Source organism: Malaclemys terrapin, chromosome 14, assembly GCF_027887155.1.
Source record: "Malaclemys terrapin pileata isolate rMalTer1 chromosome 14, rMalTer1.hap1, whole genome shotgun sequence".
NCBI lineage: Eukaryota > Metazoa > Chordata > Testudines > Emydidae > Malaclemys > Malaclemys terrapin.
The window spans coordinates 38,035,299-38,052,623 of NC_071518.1; the positions used below are offsets into that span (position 1 = coordinate 38,035,299).

Consider the following 17,325-nt stretch of genomic DNA (forward strand, 5'->3'; position numbering starts at 1 on the left):
CCTAAGTGGCCCCCTCAAGGATTGAACTCACAACCCTGGGTTTAGCAGGCCAATGCTCAAACCACTGAGCTATCCTTCCCCCCCCGGCAAACAGCATGACAAATACGGGAGCCTTATTTGTCCTCTAAGTGATATCTGACAATGCAGGAAGGATTCCGTTTTTGGTACATGCAAACATGTTTAGAAGCTTTCTAATCAATTCCTTCTCCAAATTCTGGGCTCTCGCCAAATATAAACTCTCACTAAAAACTGCTGCTATAAGTAATTTAGCAAGCCTCACTTTAACTTCAAAAGCAGCAGATTGTATTTTTGCAATACAGCTGAAACTTCAACTACTTACTGGTTGTTGTGATTGGTGGTAGCTCCTCCGGCTGTTTTACATCCTTCTTTGGAGCAGACAGTTGTTCATCCAAATTTTTCAACCGATCCTTGTCTTTCAGGAGGTTTCCAGGTTTCAGCTCATTGATGTCTAGTGCAAGGTTCTTGCAGAGCACCTCAATCTCAAATTTCAGATTTAGCTGCACAAAATTCCAGTATGATCATTTTAGGTTACACTAATAAGGGAACCCCTCTGTTTCCCATTCTACCTCTCATATCTTAAGACTCTAGGCATTAGACCAATATTCTGCAAGGGGACTGTCTAGAAGCACCAAAGTTAGCACCATGACTAAATGAGGCATCTAAATTCAGCAAATTCAGCAATACTTTAAAAATGGAGTTGAGGACTGAAGTTTGGAAGTCCAACAGTATTCCTGCATTACATTTTGCTAAGCTGATCAATCAAGAAAATCCATTAATGTTCAGTAAGTGTAGAAAAAAAGTTAAAAGCAACTTACTTTTAAGTCATGTTCTTGATGCAGCTCAGCTAAAACGTTCATGATTGCCATCGTCCAGGGGTTTGGAGGCCTGAAAACCTACCAGAGAATTGGAGAGAAGTGTCAGACAAAGCAATTCCTTTCCAAAAGGTGTAAATTAAAACTCAGCACAAGTGTACTTTAAAACCATAAAACATAAATGCAAATTGCTTAGTATGGCTGTGAAAGAGTGATGACATTTTTCAATAATGGTGTTTATGTAGAGTACAGCAATATCCTACCCCAGCAGTATGTTTGGGGGGAAAAACCTCAGGTCAGCATTAAAGAAAATTTAATGAGAAGTTAATTCCAAACTGGAACATTAGAAGGAGCCAGTTCATTGGGGTTTTCATTTGCCAGATCAACAGTGCCATTGCAGAAGTAGAACTGGGGAGACAGAAAAGCTGATCCAGGAAGGAGAAAGGGACACAAAGCTAATGAGGTTTAGAAGAAAACTGGGCTCTGGGACTTCCCCATTTGTGGGCAAACCGAGGAACAATGTACAGCTGTTTAAGCACATATTCCAACCAAACCATTCTTCCAGAACAAAAAAGTGCAACATCTACAAGATCTCTTTTCCCTTTTCCCCAGGTCACAATCTCTTTACACACCTTGTTTCCATGCATTTCCTTCCCAATCACCTGACATAAGATATTTAGTTTTGAATGAATAGTTTAAAAAAAATCCAGTTAGTTTACATTTGTTGCTAGTTAGTTTGGAGAGCCACTTCAATAGTTACGTCTCAGTTAGCAGCTTTGAGTTCACTTACCACACTTCTGACACTGGATTCTAAGACTTTGGCAACAAATGGTACTACATAAAGCAACTCCTGTTGCCCCTTAACATAAGCCTCCAGAAGTAACGATTTCACATCCAAATCCTAAAACACAAAAATGTGTCAATTAAACTTGGGTGTGGGGCAAGATACACACTCCAGTTTCATGATAGCATTGACATTTGCTGAATCAAAACAGCCTTAGAATTTTATGGAGCTGCTACTTTTTCTGGGAAGTAATTACTTTGCACACAAAATTGTAAACATTTCAAAATGTACCTAATATGTGGATTTATGGGGACAAAGTTACTTAAATCTCGCAAAAGTATGGATTTTGGAACCTTTGATAAATAAGGTATTAAAACGTTAAGACTTTTAAACCACAGAATCAGATTGTTGTACTTCAGCACGCTTATTGTACAAAAGGTAAGAGGTTCCAGGCTAAAGTTCAGCTGAATTTCTTGACTTCAAATCTGTCACAAGCTTAACAGGTTTTTGGGACAGATTAAATGTGAGCTCACCGTGTGCAAGATGGGTTTATTTTTAGCCAACGTGATCATTCCCAGCCAGTGGCCAAGGTTCTTCAGAAGGGAACGGTCAGAGAAGTTGGCTGCAGCTTTATCTGATGTCAGTAGCACCTAACGGATGATTAAAAAGGAGAACAACTTAGACAAAACTATGAGATAAACATCCAAAGCCAATTTAAGCATTTAATACACACTGACTTTAGAAAGTCTTGAGTTCTAGAACACTGAAGTATTTAGCTGCACTTTAACCATGAAGGAGACAGTCCATAGTTTCAGTGTATTAAAGTCAAAGGTTTGTCAAGTTTCTAGGAACAGTCCCCTACTAGCCTGTAAGGAGAACTACAATAAGTTCTTCTCCTTCAAGGAGCCTTAAAAAGTAAACTGACAAAATCCAGAAAAGTACAACTCCATGCCAGGACTACCACACTTATGTATCTTGAAAATCAGCAATCCAGAATTCCACACAACAGCTAGAAATCCCTCCTATCTAGTGAGACGGAGTATGGGTGAGGTGATATCTATTTTTATTAGGTCAACTTCTGTTGGAGACACACAAGCTTCGAGCTTACAGAAAGCTCTTCAGGCCTGGGAAGAGTAGTCGGGCCATGTCTACACTACAAGGAGCCAAGTGTGCATACAAGTGGTTTGACTGTATAATGTTGCTATGCTGACATAAGTTAAGTCAATGTAATTTTGTAGCGTAGACATGGCCCGAGTACTCTTCCCAGGCCTGAAGAGCTTTCTGTAAGCTCGAAGCTTGTGCACGTCTCCAACAGAAGTTGGCCTAATGAAAATAGATATCACCTCACCCACACCCTGTCTCGCTAGATAGGAGGGATTTCTAGCTGTTGTGTCAGTGTGAGGCATTGTGGGACGGCTCCTGGAGGCCAACAACAAGTTGACATAAGCAACGCAGTATCTACATTGACACTGTGTTGACCTAATTACATCAACGGTGGGAGTGGTATTACTAAATCAGTACAGAGGGGCACTTCTGTTGGAGGAGACAAGTTTAAGTGAAGACACTTTAGCATCTAGGTCGATGCAATGCAGTTAGGTTGAGTTAAGCTGCCTAGCGTAGACCAGCCCTTAGGTGTCACCACTAAATACAAGGTGGAAAGGATTGTTTAGTGTAAGTAGCTAATGAACATTTCCAGAGACCATTCAAGGTGAAGTGGCCTGTTAATACCACCTTCAATGGCCCCCGGAAATGTGCCTTAGCTTCTTATGATTAACAATTTATTTCACTTCATATTTAGCTGTGACACTGAGCATATTTCCTAGCTGTGAAGAAGCCCTGTGTAAGCCCTCGAAAGCTTGTCTCTCACCAACAGAAGTCTATCCAATAAAAAGGGTATTACTTCACCCACCTTGTGTGTCTCATATCCTGGGACCAAACAGCTACAAAAACACTGCATTCCTCCCATATAACGACATGTAAACCATCAGCAGTGAAGCATAAGTAGTTAGCTTCCCAAATAGTTCGAGTCAGTTCTGGTCTCTGAAGACCTTTTAAACATGTAGTTCTGTTCCTTAGCTTATAGTAGCATCAACCAAATGGTAGGTGGTCAGTTGTGCTCAGAAGAGTGCCAAGGAATTATTTTGCACTACAGCGTAACCTATAGTGGAGAGAAATCCCATCCACAGGTTTAAAAATAGTGCTAATTGATATATACTGGTAATTCACTCCTGTTTTTCATTTTCCCCTTGCCATTTCTACAAAATTCCTTATGTTAAAATTGGGATTTAATCTTCCCATGCCTGCACTTCCACTTTCATTTTTAACTTCCTTCTAACTAGGGGTCAGCAAATTAAATTAATAGATAGCAGGTTTAAAACAAAAGGAAGTATTTCTTCAGACACAGTCAAACTGTGGCACTCCTTGGTAGAGGATATTGTGAAGGCCAAGACTAACAGGGGTCAAAAAGGAACTAGATAAGTTCATGGAGGATCGGTCCGTCAATGGCTATTGGCAAGGATGGGCAGGGATAGTGTTCCTAGCCTGTTTGCCAGAAGCTGGGAATGGATCACTTGATTCCCTGTTCTATTCACTCCCTCTGAAGCACCTGGCATTGGCCACTATCAGAAGAAAGGATACTGGGCTAGATGGATCTTTGGTCTGACCCTGTATGGCAGTTCTTTTGTTCTCCCTCAGACTTCTGTTGCCAAAGCAGTACACAGACTATGCTTCCTTCAAGCTGCCTTTAAGTGCTCCTTCAGTATTTTCCTACTGCCTTCACCTTCCAAGCAATTTTTTCCCACTTGAGAATCCTCTGAGAAAAATGGCCACTATCATTTAAAGCCCTTAAAATTAAGGCATGTGACTTGTGGATTAACAATGAAACACTTTGCAGAAGTTGACATTTTTAAAAGCAGGATTGCCTTGAGATTAAGTTTATCCAGCAGTATGCCAGTATACTATGTACACCTCTACTCCGATATAATGCTGTCCTCGGGAGCCAAAGAAAAGAATCTTACTGCGTTAAACCACGTTATATCAAACTTGCTTTGATCCACCGGAGTGTGCAGCCCCCCCCCCCCCCCCGGAGCACTGCTTTACCGCGTTATATCTGAATGTGTGTTGTATCGGGTTGAACTATATTGGGGTAGAGGTGTATCTGCGTGGCTTTGCCCATTTAATTCAGGGGGTTGTCTACACCAATTTACAAGGGTACAGTTAAACCACTGCAAGCCTCTGTGTGGATACTTACTTCTGTTTAAGACTATCAAGTTTAGCTTCAACATATACCAATCAATTTAAGCTAAATCAAAAATAAGCCTAATTTAAAACAAGAGCATCCACACAACCTTTTCACTAGTACAAGTGAGTTGATTTCTAATCACAATTTAAACCAGCCAGAACTCTTGCCATTTAGACAAGTCCTTCAATGGTGTAAACTGTAGGATCAAGAACCGACACCCCTATGGTTTTGTAGGGCACTGTACACGCCTATGGTATTCCCCAAACCCCCAAATTCATAGATTTTATTAGAAGCTTGCTAGATTCATCATGTCACTGCATGTCTTATTTACAAGGATTCTGGCACTAGTGTGTTTTGTTTCACAAATTCTACATCGTGAACTAGTCAGTTCTAACAGGACAATTTCATTTCTTCAATTTATTACAATGAATGACATCTATAAGACATCTATTAACTGGTCAACATTTTCTTGGATATGCATTCAAGAAGGCTCTATCTGCAACTTTGATTCTTGGTACAAATAGCTACAGTATTTCATCTGACCATTCACTACAGTCTGCAAGCACACGTATTTAAAGTCTATCCCAACTGCAAGACTGTTACTATAAGAAGTTGAAAATTAACAAGTCACTGACAGAGGGGGAAAAAAGTGGCACCACACTGATATCAAGCCAGTCAGTTTACACACTGAAGTCTTAGTTGTCAGATTCAAAACCTAGTTATCTAAACCTAAAACGTTGTAATACTAAACAGGTTTGTAACTAACTTAATAGATAAGTAGCAGCCAAAAAATGTTGATAGATATATCCTATTTTCTGACATAAGCTCAGTTACCCCAGGTCTGCTGAACCATACTTTTTGGAATTTAGTAGTCCTGTCAAAAACTTACTCTTTAAATGAACTAATAAAATTAAGGGATTGTTCCCCTTTCTATAAAGTTATGATTTTAAAATCATGACCATTTGGACACTGTCTACCCGGTTTAATATAAAGATTAAATACAAATGTTTCAGAAAGCATTTTTCAAATTTTGCTGGATGTATGTATGTTATCAAAACAGTTAACTAGTCTATAGAGAAACAAGTAAACAGCAGTTGAAAACACTACACCTGCCCTGGAGTCTCCCAAGCTGCTGGTTTTCTAGCCCCATTTTCCTTTTAAAGAAATAATCTTTCCTGTGCTACTGTTTGAAATAAAAAACTCCCCCTCCCACACATAAGTTACCTATACGGAATGCTGTCAAATGCAAACATTTTCCCCTCTAATCTTTCACAAGTTTAGTGGGGTTTTGGAGCTGTGCTCCAGCTCTGCTTCAGCTCCAGGCAAAAACCTGCAGCTCTACTGTGCTCTGGAGCGGCTCCGCGCTCCAGCTCTGGGCTCCGCTCCAAAGCTCTGGTAGGTATTCTCCAGATGCAAGTAGCACAGGTAGATACCAAACCTACACAAGGTTTAGAAAGGACCATCTAAAGGCCAATTACAGTACTCAAGGCACTTTTCCTACCCAAATTATGATAAAAACCTGTTTGTCTACTTAGTAAATTATGGATAATTTAGAAGTTTCACACCATATTTGGATAGCAGTGCAGTCTATTATTGAAAACTGCAATTAAGTGTCAGAAGAAAAAGCAACATACTACTCACCTTGATATTTCTGTAGGTTTCATTCAGAACCATCTTGTTAAACTCTGGATTCTTAAGAGTGTCAAGGAAATTTGAATATAGGCTGTGAAAATTTGGCTCAATACTGACTCTCTTCATCACAAGATATTGTGAAACCCAAGGCATGAACTCTTCTTTCACAGTTTCCTTCAGCTCCTCAACCTGGCTCCACCACAAAACAAAGTCACAGAAATTAGGATGAAAACAGATTGGGGGGAGAAAATGACTTGACCAGTACTGATAAATTTTACTAAATATTTTAGTGTTTGTTTTGACTGAGTGATTCCAGAACCATTTTGGTCATTCAAGGATTACTTTAGCCAATGAATCAACTTAAATCTGTTTCAAGCACTTGAGTGCAGCAACCCCCATCTTTTGTGAAATGTTGGATATTTACTGCATTACATATCATTAAAGAAAGTTTAATTTAGTATAAGTTACTGAAGGACAGCCCTGGACATCGAAGGTGTCTGTTCACAGAACAGAGACCATGGGTGGCAGTCCTGGAGCAGGTTTCTACTGTTCGTGTGAACCTAAACTCTAACCTAGAAACTCTAGTGGAAGAGGAGAGCAGCTTAATCTCTGACTATACAATCCTTAGCTCTGATTATCAAACAGATACTAGCTGTGGTTGCATTTTCTGCAGTGTGAATATTTGTCTAGATCACACCAAAAACAGCCATCAAAGTATTGTCCAAACAGTTATGACTAGTACAAAACTTCTTTATTATAGCAGCTACCTACTAGGAAGTGTTCCCCTGAAACCAGAGGGGAATAGAATGTGACAATACACAGTTCTAGTTTAGACAAAGGATGTTGCTTTGTGAAGAGAATGAAGCAGCATCATTGAACAAGAGCAGTTAACTATTCAAAGATTACTGGATACCACATTTCTTTGATGTGAAATATAGCAACGCTAACATGGTCATTACTATTTCATCTTGGTACTCTTATCTTTGGGGGAATTGTTGAAAATAGCATGCAAAGAGTATCTTTTAGAACGGCACACTTGAAACTTTTTAAAATGGACTAGATTTCAAGTACTAGAGCTGTCCCTGAACTTGCCATCAATTTTTTTTTTTTTTTTTTTTTTAAAACAAAGTGTGCTGCTGTGTGACAGACCTACCCCTGTACATCAGATGTAGCACCCAAGACTACTTTTTAAAAGCCCAAAAAATTTAAGCAGTGAGATTTTGAGATTTCAAGTACATCTCCGGGGGGGGGGGGGGGGGCGGGGGGAATTCAATGCAGTGCTGTAGGAATATACATCTTCTAGTCCCACAGTAGAAGGGCTACTAACTCAGACTGAGATGAGAGGAAATTAGTTAATATTCTTACAAAATATAGTTCTAATTAAGATCTATAAGGTTTGTTTTTTCAAGAGTTTCTATTCACCTTCATCATCCATGACATTAGAACAGATTACTTCCTGCTACAAATAGGTAATAAAATGAAACAAGGTAACATTCTGCCACACTTGCCTTCTGTGTCATATTTGATTGAGACAGATTATTGAATATGAAAGCAATTTTTTCCTGAACATTTTCTGGGGGCTCCACAATTCTCTCAGTTTGATCTGTTGCCACTAGCAAGGTATCGATGTTGGTAGTATTAATGGAAGGCTGTAGGAAGATAATGACAATTAAGAAAAACATATTGCAAAGAGGGACAGTACTAAGAGGCAAAAGGTCAAAGAGGACTTTTGTTCAGTTTAATAGTAAAGTTAGCACTTTGATCTTCTATTGCGAAAGGTGACCTAAAGAATGGAAAAAAGCAGTGTTTATGAAGTGTTAATATTCAACCCAATCCCTATTCATTAGGTCTATAGGTGCCTTTTTTAAAAAGGGATCCTGCAACATGAAAGCCATGTTGCCCACCCCCAACCCCTTAATATTGTCTAGCCAAAAAGCAAAATTAGCCAAAGACTCATTGGCAAAAGGCTGGCCTGTGAAGAACAAGGTTACTTACTACCAATCAAAAAAAGCTTGTAAGAGACGAAATGCTTTAAGTTACAAATATGAATATGAACAGGATCACAACTTGACAACCTAAAATATAGAACTTCTCATGACTGGTTAACCCCTAGGTTCTCATTGAGAGTCAGCCGTTCCCATAATTCTGTTGATCTCCCAATAAGAGCCCCATGAAGCGATGGGGTAACTTACCGGCACATCCTTTTTGAAGCTGACTCCAGTTGGTCGGGTGATTGTAATGGTTTTTGCCACAGTGGTGGTGGTGGTGGAGGTGGTTACTATAGTGCTGACTTGGCCAGCAAGAGGAGCTTTTGCTGGGGCCTGGGCCTGGGCCTGAGCCTGGGCAAGTGCAATACTTCCAGGGGTGGTGATTGAACCCTGCATCTTCACAGGAGGATCTCTGGATTGCTGTCCATATTCAATGTACTAGAGTAAGGCAGACAAGAGACGTACTGAAATTCACACAGGTAGCAATGAAACTGCATCTTAATACTAGAGTCCTCCCAACTCTAGTTCACCACATCGAATTTAACAGAAAGTTGCAGTCTGGAAATTTTGTAGGAGAGTTTCGGGTAATTCCGGAACCAGAATTAAATCACTCCGTATGATGTATGACATTTGTAAATTCACTTGCAAAACCTAGAGATGAACTCCCTGTTAAGAGAAGTTCTACCAGAGAAGCCTCTTTTCAGTCCCTGTTTATTTAATGGTAAAGAAGGACTGGATGGTATGGCCTTCAAAGGCATGAATGCTATCCCCAAGCTAGAGAGGCTGCTGCTGAGTGCCACAAGGCTTGACTCCCTTCCAAGTCCACAGACAGACAGCATTCCCCACACTGCTGGCCTGCGGAGTGAGAAAAATATAAGGGGAATGTGTGAACATCAAAAGACCTGCTATGCAGAGTGGACAAGAAAGTCTTCCCCAAAGACTTCACTGACAGTATAAAGATAGAGGAAGGCTGAACTATGCAGTGATCAAGGAAAAAGCCAGTTCCAATAATCTGTCTTAAATTTCTGCACCTACAGAAGTAATTCTACAATGGTTAACATTTTCTTTCCATAGTGGTGCATTTGCCTAGATCAGTGGTTCTCAAACTGGGGGTCACAACCCCTCAAGAGGTCTCAAGGTTATTATGTAGGGGGGGTCACGAGCTGTCAGCCTCCACCCCAAATCCCACCTTGCCTCCAGCATTTATGATAGTATTAAATATTTTTAAGTGTTAATTTATAAGGTCACACTCAGAGGCTTGCTGTGTGAAAGGGGTCACTAATACAAGTGTTTGAGTACCACGGGCCTAGATATTTACAATGCACAGGCCAGAAAGTACACAGATGCCAGATGCATCACTTAAACCAATAATCAAATAGTTGAGACAGCTACAAGATTTTGCTTTATTTGTGGAGTAAAGGTATTGTCTACTTGATGTCATGGCAGACCTTTATTTTTACTGAGCTGCAACTAAACATTCAAGAGTGTGGCCTTACGATAACCTTCTGTGCATGCCTCCCCCAACCCCAACAAAAGGATCATTGAGACAAACCCATAATCAACATTGCTTTTACTGTTTGGACTACAGTGCATTCCCATTATTTTGATCAGACCTTCAGGAACCTAGTTCTTCTGTCCCTTGTTTGGATTACTTTTAGCAGGTCTGAACACAATTTGATTAACCACAGAAGAGGGGCATTTATTCAATAGGGAAGCCCAAAATTCTGAATGAGACAGGAATATAAACCTAGAGAAGATTCATGGCAAGGATTAGATCTTAGACATTAATACATGACAGCACTTTTTAAGCGGCAATATGCCCTGGATGGCCACTTGGCTACACAGGTTAGGCACTTCTTTCCAAACAAGCAAGCCAAATAAACTTACAGAAAAATGGAAGGCACTGGTCCCTACCCCTACTGCCATTCCCCCAAACCCAAGGAAAATGCATTCAAGTCTAGAATTTGCTCACACAAAACATTAAAAATTGTTTGTATTTTGTTTTTATGGACTTGTACTGTCATACAAAACCTATGAACGTTTAGGCCATTTTTAATGCAAATAGAAATCAACTCAATCGATTGTTTCTCAAATTAATGAATTAGTTCTATCATTTTTAAACACTCACCTCCTGTAGGTGATGAGGGAACTGTATAAAGTGACTAATAGAAGCCAAGTGCTGACAATACTGGGGATAGTCCTTCAATCTGTCAACAGTAAAACTATCCATTAGTCAGAGAGAAAGCAAGAGCCCTGATCAAGAACATACCACAGAGCAATATAAACTGGTTACTGGCTATGTTGCTCCCTTAACACAAAGTTGCTTCTAAACTTCCCAGCTGTGCTACACAAGTGATTTTTGTAAGAGGATTTGTTGCAAAATAATTTGAGAGCAGTTACCCTTGCATTGCACTGCTATTAAGTCCTATTAACCCATCTATTCCCAAATATTTAACACCTAGACAGTTTACTATTTAGCAAGGCAACAACCTTACTAGATGCTAAATTTTGTGTTTGCAGCAATGGCAGCTTGATTATACTTCTAGTTTAATGTTTAGAACTACCCCTATACCTGACAATGAAGCCTCTCCCTGTATGTACAGTGGTTTTATTCTGTGCATTTGCAAATGCAAGATAGAGCACTACTAAAATTGATGAAAACTAAGTTTTAAAATCCCATGTATAATGGTATGTGCATTTTACCAAGAGAGAAGTAACAGAGGCTGCTGAAGGATTGGGTAGGTCAGTCTTGACCGTGCCATTTTAGTCTGCTAGGCTATAGAATATTAATAACTGTAACAAGACATCCAGCCATATAAAATTAACAGCTGTTTGTATCTTAAATGTAGCCTGAAATATTCCAAGGCTGGATAAGATGATAAAGAAGAAATTTAAGAATAAGGGCAGAAGCATCTCAGCTAGAATCATGTTTTCAGAGCATACATTTAAAGGTGCTAAATTGGCACCTTTTAATTAAGGAAGTCTTCTTAAACACAAGGAAGACTTTTCCCTTGTGTCTCCAGTGACACTTCTAATAGAGCCAGACTATCTGAACAGTTTCCCCATTTGCAAATAGCCTATATTCCTTGCCTCAAATATCTGAGAAAGTCTCCAAGTGTCTGAGGATATGGTCTCACTGGCAATATTTCATAGGCATTTTGTGGAAAGAGGAAAAATTAAGCATCTGCTAGCTGAAACATATGCAAATAGTGAAGTTTGGAGATTCTCTCTGTATTACTACAGGGGTATTTCTTGTAACCCTACAGACAGCCAGTTAAGTAGAACTTTCCACAACATGGCTCATCCGAGAAGATTTAACACTTTAGTGAGGGACTAAAATTTGTGTTCTATAGCAGCACTTAGTGTCTGACCAATCTCACATTTAAGAAGTAACTTAAGTTACTCTTGAATAAGGATGCACATGTAGAAAATTCTTAACCAGGGGATCAAGCTTTACCAGTTTAGTCTCTAAAGTACTGAAATACCATTAAGTCAAGCCTTAACACTGACTGAATTAGATTTAATAAAATATGGTCAGTTGAATTTTAGAGATAGAGATGTCTGAATGTAGTTTCAACCCATGTTGACTATATTTAATACAAAAACTGATTATCTTAGGTGGGTTTTATATGTGAGCTTGGAATTGGTGAATTATGTTCAAGTTGTGAGATGTGCAAGTATGATGACATACCATTAATCCTGTATTGCTACTACTAAGCATATGACTAGAGCAGACATAAGTTTAATAAGATATCCCATGCATTATTATTTTTTTTTTTAAAAGATTACAAAAATCACTCACCTATTTTTAAATCTATCTAGTGCAGCAATACCAAAATAGTACATTTTGGATGCAAAAGGCTTTCGTAAGGCTTCAAGAACATAGCGCAGGGCCAGGCCCAATGCCATGTAAGTAACCAGTCCTTTCTCTATTATCCCACCAAAGAGGCAGGCTGTTATGTGCAGCTCTTTGTCTGGGTATTGGGGGAAAAAACGGTACTCCTCAAACAAGTTCCTCAGCATACAGTTAAACACTTCTCGTTCCCGCTTAATGTTGGAGTCCTTAAACCTCTGTAGCATTTCTAATACCTGCAAAGAAATAGAAACTGTTACCAAGAGACTGATTTCATCTCAGCCCTTTCACACCAGTGGGTTCAAGAGCACCTGCAACTAGTCACTAGTGTAAATTGCACTGGGAAAACCCAATTCCCAGTGCAAAACTGCCAAACTTGAGGGCAGGAATCTATATGTAAAACTCAAACACTTTTATTATTTAAAGTCTTGTCAAGAGATGGCGAGACAACTTGCTTCAGTGTAGCTGTTCCACAGATTCTGTGGATGCTAGAAACTTCATCTGTTCGTACTGTAGCTGTCTTACAATTGTTCAGGTCAGTATCTTTTTTGCAAAAGCTTTTGAGTAGTTTGTCGATCTGATAACACTGCTACATTTACAGGTCATGTGGCTTCATCTTAGCTGTACATATTCAAATTGGGCTAAGTTTATGTACATAGTATCAGCCCAAAAGTATTCACTTTTAAAGCACTGAAAAGTGCAATTATGGTCAGAAAAGGGACCATGTTTAAAAAAAAACAAACCCCACTACCTCTCACTCAGATCTGCTCTCTGCCTATCCCGGCTGATGTCTGCTTTAGGCCTTATTTTATTTTAAGAAAGACCTCTTGTTAGCACAGTGCAGCTAACAAATGAGAAAGAAAGCTAGATTTTATTTGGTTCAGAGTAAATTCTGATTGCAGAATCATCAGGATAATATACAAGTCACACCCCCCTCATTTGAATTTCATTCTAAGGTTGAGTTTGTAGGACTGGCAGTTATACAGATCTTTAGCTGTAAAACTGATGGAGTTTGATCAAAACATGGAATCCCAAGAAGTCATTTTAATTGGTATAATAGTTTTAAATCTTCCCCAGGAATCTCTAAATAGTTAAGAAAGTAACATTCAAGGCTTCACAACAGGAGTGTTTCAAGCACAAAGTAAGGAATGAGTGTGCAAGTACTTTACATACCAATTGTGCACCTGAGCAATAACTCCAATTATGCCCATCTGTGCAAATAAAATGTCAGACTGTCTTAAGTTGTAGTCTCATATGCATGTAAACTGCTTTTAAAAAGGCAGTTTTTCTTCAAACCTATGGCCTTGGCGAAAGGAATAAATAAGCAAAATCCTATTTTACTCAGGTCAAATGGACAGTATCAATTTTCTTCAAATCCTCAGACATTCTAGTTTGTCAGATCAATACTTCCGACATGCTTGCTTCTGAGTTAAGACAATCCCTTGAATGTCATTTTAGCAGAGTAATTACTTTCATTCTAGTTTTCCCCCACTTCAATATACATTAAGTAACTGGAAATTCAGCATCAGATTTTTACAGTATTTGGACTGTGAAGTAGTTGCTTGGGGGGAGGTTCCCAAGAATATTTGTTGTAGATTAGACCTGCTAGAGTATTGCTCATAATTTCATTTTTCCCCCTCTATCAGATATTAAAGGCCATGTTTATATTTATAAATTTGTCAGATTTATTTGCAATGGTCTTCAAATGAGACTTTTCTTTGTACTGCTCCTAAATTTGATTCTGAAATACAGGAAGTAGAGATCATTAAACAGTGCTTTTCAATAATCCGTAAGTGTGCAAATATATTTAGAGGGACATCGTTAACTTGAAATAGTCTATTTCAACAAGCAAACTGAACTTGGCCACAGGATTATACTTGCCACTGAGTCTCCCTGATATTTGTCTCTTAAAAAAAATTTATAATGAAGTGTTTTCTTCTCCCTGTTGTGCGAGACACCCAAGAAAGGTGAAATTGACTAGTGACAGGAGAAGTAAACCAAACCACTACACAGTACTGTCAAGGGTATACGCTAAAACTGAAGAGAGCATTTTTCACTTGTCATTTATAGTAATTTTAGGTGTTAATTGCATAGGTTAATTCTTTTCAGATAAAAATATAATTTAAGTTGACGGTGTCCCTTTAAGCTTTGGCACCAATGTTAAATACCTGTGCTTGGATTTCACATGACTAGGTCCACCCAATTTAACATTTTCAGCAGCTAGAACTTAAAACTGCACTTAATGCACAGTGCAACTGGGTGTTTTTACCCTGTGTACGACAGACAGGTTCTTGAAAATTTGTGCACTCAATTTACTTCCTCAAACTGCAACCAAACAAAAAGCAATGTTGCTATTGCCTCAATATTTATTAAAGACATTAAGGAGAATTACTTTCAACCATAAAACCAGTCTCTAGACAAGTGATGTGATCATTGCAGAAGGAAACTCACCTCATCTACAGACATGGTGGGGTGTGGTGGATGATTATAAATGCGCTGAAAGTAGCTGTTTGCTTCATCATCTATTTCTTTACTAAAGTGCTGATTTGCCTCTGGCCACACCTGAGATAAGTCAGCTGTTGGGAAAATGGACAAAGTAACATTTGAGTTAATTCGTTAGCAAATGACTTTTTCCTTGTTCTTTTCAATTCATTTTCAGATATCTGTTCAAACATATGCAGAACCTACATAATTCTCTTGACAGGGCTGAAATGCTTTTAAGTAGTGTTTGTTCATTTAATGAGCACAAGTTTTATTTAAAACCACAGGTCTGTTAACTTAGTAAGATTTGTGTTTTGCCAACAGTGATCAATCTGAAATAAACTGAATGTTAAGCTAGTGCTCCTAGCATAGATTTCACCTCTAAAGTTTATTATATTGAGGCCTAACCCAATGTGCAAATGAACATAAAAAGAGCATGCTACACAACACTAACATGCAGACAGTCTTTCACACAAGCTCTTTCAGGTCAACCAGTGCACTTCAAGCCAAGTCACTGAATGCTCAGCCCAAACTGCAGAGGGTCAAATCAACCTCCAGCTGTACATTCGCTGGGGACCTATTAGTTTAGCTTTTCACACATTCAGTTTTATGGACAAGCTGCCAGATAGTGGACTTACTGACATAATGATGTCTGAAAGGTTTAATATCCGATTGCACCTCTTAGTCACCAAATCAAACGGTGTGAAATTTGACTGTATGCACAGTCAAGAGATACAGCTGTGCCGGTTAGACTCTTGGGTGGACTGGGAAGACCAAATATTCCATTCTGAGAAACAAACTAGCCTGAATTCATTTTTCTTCCCAGTTTTAGCATCCTAATTCACCACTTCCTCCCTTTATTAAATCCTCTGACTAGTAATATCCCACTCAAAGCACCTCTGGTTTATTAGTGTTACAAAAATGAAATTCTGTAGAGCAAACTAATATCTCACACACATACATATATAAAACCCCTTATAAAAAGACTGGGCATATTTTGTTCATATACAGCAGAACAAAGAAGCAGAGCAACACTTTTCATGCGGGTTTATAACATTTCATGGAGTTATTTACTTTACTACAAAACTGCTTCTTTCTACTCCCTCAGGGCCACTCAGCAAGCTTCTACTGCTAGCAGTTTTAAAGTAGCCGGTTTCATGCTGCAGAGTGAAAACCAGAGCCACATTTCTGGGATCTGCCATCTACTGGCCGCAAGCCTGCCCTGGAGGAAATGCAGGTTAACTGCAGACCACAGTCACACTTCAGTCACAGACAACACTACCACTTACAAGGTTTCATCTTACTCTGCTGGAATGTAGGCTGGTTCAGTCCAGATGTACTCAGTTTCCTTTGCACGAATGGATCGTTGTTCACTGCAGGGAGGCCAAGGGCCCCAGTCCCTATACCAGTTAGGCTACCCGTAGTAAGACCACCTACTGGGGCCAAACAAGGCATCAGTCATCTCATTGGTACTCAGCTACTTGCATGTAGTAAGAAAAAATGCTTATTCCCACAAACTTGACCAGCTAGGTCTTATAATAACTATCCCCATGTTATCCAATTTCATATGCAACTTTTTAGTCCACATTACGCTACTACCAGCGGTCTACTGAAGTCCGTCAAAAGGCTCAGCTTGTTCCCAATCAAAATTTCAGCCTTTTATTCAAATGCAGCACTTTAATGTACTTCAGATGGTCTTCAATGGGTAAAACATTCCAAGGAGGTCAGAACTGCATACCCACAATTTTTTATTTTTTAAATGGGACCCTCCCTTTATTGAAATACATTATATTGATTTGTTATGCTGCACTGAGCACTTTGGTGTGGAAGTGGGAGCAAAGGTTATGGAATTTTAATTAAATACTAGCAAATATAAACATACTGCTGTTCTTGCCCAATACCTCTGACCAAGGCAACTGTAGCAGTACTTGAACAATTCTGTTACCTCAAAATGCAAACAAGCAGTACCTGGAAGTTGTGAGGAGAGTCCTCCAATGCCACTGAAAGCAGTTGTCTGATTTTGGGTGGAAAGGGGAGGAAATGCTTTTGCTGGTGACTGAGGTGTACTGAAAGCAGAACCCAAATTTGGAGGGAAGCCTTGCATACTCTGGGTATGTGGAACAGCTGAACCACCTAAACTAAGAGATGCCATCCCAGCAAGCGGGTCAATCTGAATAAAGAAATGCAGATTATAAACAGCCATATACATTTATCAGCTCTTCTTAGCAACAACTGACAGACACCATTCCAATACTTTCTTAGGGACTATTTTTAACACATAGGTGTAACTTTAGCCCATGACATCATACAGGTCACCCCAACAAGATCCTGTTTATCTACAAAATGTTAGACATTTAGCACATTTTTAGATTTAACCTAAGACTGCTACAACCCTAGAGATGTAAAATCCAAGTCTATTAAAAGCTTTTGGAGATTCAAGACCTTAGTATTACACATTTGACTGCGAACAACAAAAATTGGATTAAAAACCAATACTTAGATATCTGATATTA

The 17,325-nt window shown here is 39.1% G+C and overlaps 1 protein-coding gene and 1 non-coding gene across 11 annotated transcripts in view; both read right to left on the reverse strand.

The window, feature by feature from the left end:
* The window catches only part of CNOT1 (CCR4-NOT transcription complex subunit 1), a 110,633-nt gene that overhangs the window by 38,381 nt on the left and 54,927 nt on the right, over positions 1–17,325 (reverse strand). For 3 of the 10 annotated variants that reach the window (XM_054049017.1, XM_054049014.1, XM_054049010.1), the window contains 12 exons: positions 16,781–16,982; positions 16,102–16,248; positions 14,783–14,907; positions 12,281–12,567; positions 10,607–10,685; positions 8,683–8,916; positions 7,999–8,139; positions 6,500–6,679; positions 2,151–2,267; positions 1,624–1,734; positions 837–914; positions 341–518 (listed from right to left, as the gene is read on the reverse strand). In XM_054049017.1, coding sequence (XP_053904992.1) covers positions 341–518; positions 837–914; positions 1,624–1,734; positions 2,151–2,267; positions 6,500–6,679; positions 7,999–8,139; positions 8,683–8,916; positions 10,607–10,685; positions 12,281–12,567; positions 14,783–14,907; positions 16,102–16,248; positions 16,781–16,982 — 1,879 coding nt within the window. The remainder of the gene's footprint in view (positions 1–340; positions 519–836; positions 915–1,623; positions 1,735–2,150; positions 2,268–6,499; positions 6,680–7,998; positions 8,140–8,682; positions 8,917–10,606; positions 10,686–12,280; positions 12,568–14,782; positions 14,908–16,101; positions 16,249–16,780; positions 16,983–17,325) is intronic. The other 7 variants (XM_054049019.1, XM_054049013.1, XM_054049015.1 and 4 more) reach the window with 4 other exon arrangements.
* Positions 3,681–3,819, reverse strand: LOC128849088 (small nucleolar RNA SNORA46). Its single transcript, XR_008447166.1, has one exon. It is a non-coding gene; the product is annotated as a small nucleolar RNA SNORA46 (small nucleolar RNA).